The sequence below is a fragment of the Zea mays genome, chromosome 9 (assembly GCF_902167145.1).
Source record: "Zea mays cultivar B73 chromosome 9, Zm-B73-REFERENCE-NAM-5.0, whole genome shotgun sequence".
Classification (NCBI taxonomy): Eukaryota; Viridiplantae; Streptophyta; class Magnoliopsida; order Poales; family Poaceae; genus Zea; species Zea mays.
The window spans coordinates 112,795,442-112,801,282 of record NC_050104.1 but is presented as its reverse complement, the minus strand read 5'-3'; the positions used below and the strand labels follow the sequence as shown (position 1 = coordinate 112,801,282).

The 5,841-nt window shown below is 54.0% G+C and overlaps 1 protein-coding gene across 2 annotated transcripts; it reads right to left on the bottom strand.

The window, feature by feature from the left end:
• Positions 1-2,261: 2,261 nt before the first annotated feature.
• On the bottom strand, positions 2,262-5,495 carry LOC100281928 (uncharacterized). Of its 2 annotated transcripts, none has more exons than XM_035962257.1 (5): positions 4,867-5,495; positions 3,774-4,150; positions 3,554-3,664; positions 3,369-3,464; positions 2,262-3,101 (listed from the first exon to the last, which is right to left on the bottom strand). In XM_035962257.1, exons 1-5 carry the CDS (start codon positions 5,375-5,377, stop codon positions 2,658-2,660), a joined length of 1,539 nt encoding a protein of 512 aa, XP_035818150.1. In that variant the 5' UTR covers positions 5,378-5,495; the 3' UTR covers positions 2,262-2,657. The 2 variants fall into 2 exon arrangements, with proteins under 2 accessions (XP_035818150.1, NP_001148319.2); NM_001154847.2 differs by having other exon boundaries at positions 2,295-3,084; positions 4,867-5,492.
• Positions 5,496-5,841: the final 346 nt, after the last annotated feature.

The window sequence follows — 5,841 nt, the reverse complement described above, 5'->3', positions numbered from 1 at the left end:
GGGGTAGGTCGCTGCCGTGGAGCTCCTCTCGATGATCCGCTCGATGACGACTTCCCTGCCACCGCGCCGTCCCCGCGGGAAAACCGGCGACAGCGATCTCCTCCGTCTTCCTCCGTCTGCATCGTCGCGTCGACCATGTGCCGACATGGTTCAGCCTCCAAGGTCGGGCAACCTGGCTCTGATACCAATTGTTGGAACCGGACCGCCGACACACGGCGTGTCCGTCGGGGCCGCCCGCACACACGGCACGCCCCACCCAGGCTGTCGGGCCGCGACACACGCGCCCGCCCGTATAGCAGCGGGCTTTAGGTATCTTGGGCCAACACTCCCCCAAAAAGCTAGCCTGATAGGAGTTGCACCCTCAACCATATAAACCATGCTTTCTCACCCTCACCACACAATGTGGGACTATTCCCAATAATCTCCCCCTCACACATTGTGAGCCGAGATTTGTCTGAGAATGCACTGGGTCAACCTGGCTCTGATACCAATTGTTGGAACCGGACCGCCGACACACGGCGTGTCCGTCGGGGCCGCCCGCACACACGGCACGCCCCACCCAGGCTGTCGGGCCGCGACACACGCGCCCGCACGTATAGCAGCGGGCTTTAGGTATCTTGGGCCAACACTCCCCCAAAAAGCTAGCCTGATAGGGGTTGCACCCTCAACCATATAAACCATGCTTTCTCACCCTCACCACACAATGTGGGACTATTCCCAATACGACATCGCCAACCTCCTCCTGCAACTGAGCAAGGACAGAAGCAGTATCTACATCTCGAGGACGTTGAACTAAGACAATAGACTTCACACCGTCTTTGAGATCGTCAACAAACTTATTAGTGTAATACAATGGGTCAGTGTGAGGTTGGTAAGCATTTATTAGCTACTCCACAAGCTGGGAAAAATTCTCTACGTGATCGGACATAAGCTCTGTTTGGCATAACTTATTTTCAGCTTTTTCACAAATTTAAGTAGAAGTTCTGCCAAACAGATAACTTCTGCAGTAGCTTATTAGTTCAGCCGCTTCTCAAAATGAACTAAAAGCAGACAACAAGCAGAAGCTGCTTTTTCAACAAGCAGGAGTTGTGCCAAACAGGGTCTATAGTAAAATGTTTCCTGATGTGCAACGGTTTTCGGAGAAACGTTTCATCCTGATCTTTGCCAAACCTCTCGAAACCCAAATTCATGCAGGACAGTGTGTGGAGTTTGTGCTCTATGCACTGGACCCAACGTGCAGCAGGACCCGAAAAAAACTCATGGTTGCCACTTGGATCCACATCATCGCCGGGTCGATGCCATACATGTTAAAATAGCTCCCACAACGTGACTGTCACAACTTACGATGCTCGCCGTCAAACGAGGGGAAACTAAGTTAGGGTTAATTAATTTGCTCAAATGGTTAGGAGGTTGGAATCCCTGGGTTGTACCTCCAAACATGTAAGGTTGAGGTGCATAACTGTATATGGCAATTGACATGAGTAGGATGAGGGGACGAGTCGGAGAGCATACCATTGGACAGGAGTTGGTGATGGGTGTAGACGTACCCAGGGCTAGGTTCCCGTGGTTGTGTGTCGAGGTGGTGTCCAGTTGGGCCGTCGGCGTGCATTGCGGAGGCAGGTGGGGGTGTCCCGCCGCCGACGGTTGTGGCCCGAGGACGCTAGCTTGAACGGGGTTGTCCTCCACACGGCGTGCCGCTCGAGCAGTCACGTCGTCGACTGTCGATTCGATCCGGACACGCCAAGATTCGATCACGGAACACGGATTGGACGTTCTCCAACGCGGCCACCCGGGTGTTCATGTCCGTGGAGAGGCCCTCAAGATCAAGATGACCCCACGTCGTGCTTCCAGGGTGGAAAGCTGGGAGGCGATGTGGTCGTCGATGGAGTGGTGGAGATCCGCGTTGAAGGACTCTGGTGGCTCGCCCGGCCAACTGGCCTAGAGACGCGCAATCTTGTCGGTGTTGGCGGCCACACGGACTTGCTCAAGGGTACTCCATCGTTGACACTGCACCTCCAATCGATCACAGAGTTGTTGGAGCAGCTTGGATTGTGTGGCGATGTTCTTCGATTGCGATTCGATCAGCTTCGACTACGTGACAAGCACCGTGGTGACACTCGGATCCGAACCACCGGCCATCTTCGCGGAGCGGGTGAAGTGAGCGGCGGTGTCGAAGACCAGCTTGCCTCTTGAGCCCGCGCTGCAGGGTTGCTGGCACAACCTGCATAGTCGCTCCTATGCTCTCCTCTTGAACACAGTAGGGCCCAAGGAAAACTGCATTTTGCATGAACACAAAGCATAAAGTACCCCGTGCTAGCTACTAAAATCATGGCAACAACAACATCAATCTCACGCTACTATAGCACGTACAAATGTAATTTTGGGTCCCCTAACCTACTTCCTCAGCCTCTATAGCTTAAGAAAGACAAACTCCTCAACAGACGGCGTGTCACCGATCAATTTGAGAGCTTCCTTCCCAGGCTCCTCGTCGACTCCAATGGCCATTATCGCCTGCTTCCCGGGAGCAGTCCTACTGACGCTCATAAAGCTCACGTTCACGTTCATCTTTCCCAGGATCGACCCCACTCTCCCAATGATGCCCGGGTGGTCGAGCTGGCCGCACAGTATCAGGTTGCCCTCAAGGCTAACGTCGACGCTCAAGGACCCGACGAGCGTGAGGTGCGACGCGCCGCCGTCCCTGACCTTGCCCTCCACGCAGATGTGGCCCGCGTCGGACAGGGCTCCGGCGAACTTGGACTCCACGTTGGCGAGATGGACCTGGATGGAGTCGAGCGGGACCTCGGGCGGGCCGTCGAGGAAGACCCTCTCCTCCACGATCCTGAGGCCTCGCTGCTTCGCGACGTAGTCCGCGTTGACGATGTTGACGAAGGCGCTCGAGATCGGCTCCACGATGCCCTTGGTGACCATGGCGCGGAGGAGTCTCGTGTCCAGGTCGTCAGGGTCTCTGGCGGACGAGTAGACCACCCTGACGCCTTTGATCCCGCTGCCAACGGCCACCAGCTGCACCACCAGCCGGCCCAGCTTCTCCGCAAGGACAACGTATGGAGATAACTCGGATAGAACCTGTGGGAAGCGATGCACTACTGGTTACTGGTTAGACGCCGACAGATTGCATAAGTAAAAACTCGGACGCAGGAAAAAACCGTCATCCCGGTATTATATTAAGAAGAGACCAGAACATGATTTCGGCTGACGGGATGAGATTTTTTGAAGCCTGAAATTCGCCTTCGAGGAGAATCGCTACTCGAAAGACTTAACTATTACGCTAGAGACTCTTTTGCAGATTGCACAAGTATATATACTGAAATGACGACTCTGTTGAGCTTTTTCTTTGGTGATGGAAGTACCTCGGCAGGGACCATCGGGGCGTTGACAGCCGTGGCAGCCAGGTCTCCTCGCAGTGCACCGATAACAGCCTCTGCAATTTCGAGGGCTACACCTTCCTGCAGAGGTTCAGTACGAGGTAAAGAGGGTTTTAAGCTATGACGCGGTACAAACATAAAGTTTGATAGGAAAAGAGCAGCAAATAAACCTGCGCTTCTATTGTGCTAGCCCCAAGGTGTGGTGTGACAGTGACATTCTCATGCTGCACTAGCTTGCTGTCTCTTGGCGGTGGCTCCTCAGTAAATACATCGAGCGCAGCCTGATGACTCACACCACAATGTGAATTGGATAACAGATAACAGCTACGCACTGCACTGCCCAGCATTCCGGATGAGTCTGGACATCACAAGACCAAATTAAGGAATCACCTGGGAAACTGTTCCGTTGTCAAGTGCCCTCAGCAACGCTTCCTCGTCGACGACTCCGCCCCGCGAAACGTTGATGATCCTGACGCCCTTCCTCATCCTCGCGAAAGTCTCGTCGTTGAAAAGCTTCGCCGTCGACGGGGTCAGAGGCATGTGCAGCGATATGAAGTCCGCCGTGGAGATGGCCTCGTCAAACGACACCAGGTCGACGCCGACCGCCCGGGCTCGATCGGCGGCAGCGTATGGGTCGTGGGCGACGACGTCCATCCCGAGTCCTCTCGCGCGTCGAGCCACCTCTGGACCGACCTTGCCGAAACCCATGACAGCTAGCGTCTTGCCCACCAAGGTAACGCCAACATACTTGCCCCGCTGCCATTTGCCTGGATTACGCAACAAACACTATATGTCTTATGAATTAGCATAACTTGTGATGCTGTTAAATTAAAAGAAAAATGATTCTAAACACAATGGTATTCGTCTTCTGCTCAGCTCAAAATAATGGCGTCTTTGTATGAACCCTACTGGAGGAACGTGATATGCCTGCAATCTGCTGGTCAGTAATAATTTCATATCTCGAAATGATTCTCTACTTAAAAATCGGCAACAAGAATAATTTTGTTGTTTATGTACATTTTTTTACGATGGCATTGGTAAAATGACATTTATTAATCGGGATGCACCGCTTTAGTATGCATTAACCAAGCACAAATCTGTCAGTCCATGTATGGTGGCGATGCTGCAGCACGTGTGATCATCCCCTTCATCACGCCATGGGCACCTATGCAACACGAACTTTCTCTTTGAAGTGCCAACATCATTTACAACCTAAACCTTGAAGCCACTTGATAAAAGTACGCCGCTATCGGCGATTCATTTGCAAGCAATGTGCGACGATCAAACTACTTGCTACCCAGTATAGTAGAGAATTGCATTTCATTCCCCCTTTTCTACGTGCACATTCTTGCTAGCAATCAACAGCAGCAGGACCTTATCTATTCGCAGAATAACGTGTGGTAGGCCGCAGAGCACCGCTTGGTACGGTGTGCACATCCACATTTGCCGGGAGCAAATTAGAAAACGAGGGGGCGTAGCGTACCGGCCTTGAGCGACGCGTCGGCCGGCGCGATATTGCGCGCCACGGCGGCGAGGAGCGCGACGGCGTGCTCGGCGGCGGCGACGGTGTTGGCGGTGGGCGCGTTGACGACTAGGCATCCGGCCTCGGTGGCCGCCTGGAGGTCCACATTGTCGATGCCGACCCCGGCGCGCCCGACGACACGGAGCCTGCCGCGCGCGGCCTCGAACACCTCCCGCGTCACCTGCGTCCCGCTGCGCACCACCAGCGCGTCCACGAGCGACACCTTGGCGCGGAGCTCCTCCGCCGTCAGCTCGTAGGAGCAGTCCACGTTGGCGAAGGCGCGCAGCAGGTCCAGCCCCGCGGAACCCAGCGTCTCCGTCACCAGCACCGTCGGCCGCCCGCCCGCTGCGGCGGACAGGCTTGCGGGGAGGAGGCGGCCCCGCCGCAGCGACAGGGCGCGGTGGGTCGCCGGGGACGGCCCGGCGGGGAGGAGGAGGTGGCGGCGGAGCCGCAGCGGCGTCGCCAAGGCCATGGATTGGCGGTGTCGAATGTGTGATTGTGGAGTGGTATCGCTGCGAGTGTCGTGAATCGTGATAGTTATCGGCGTCGGGGGCGTGTGTTGTCGATGAGCGCCGCGACGTTCTCGCGGTTTATCCGTTGACTGTTTGCTGTCTGTGATATCTTTTTTTTTTTAAAGGCAGATGTCTCATGTCTGTGATATACTGATATCTCTAGCAAGCTCAGTCAACTGTAGATATTTATCATGCATTCATATACATGATCATACAAAAACGTCTAACACATGACACAACAGGACATCGTTGCATTTTTATGAGACTGCCGTATAAAATTCAAAAATAACAGACTGTAGCTCTGCCATGTGTTAAGATTAGGGGGTGAAAACGGACCAAAACGATTGATAAACAATAAAATCATTTTCGTTTTCATATTTTTTCTGAAAACGAGATTGAAAACAGTAACTCCGAAAACGAAAAC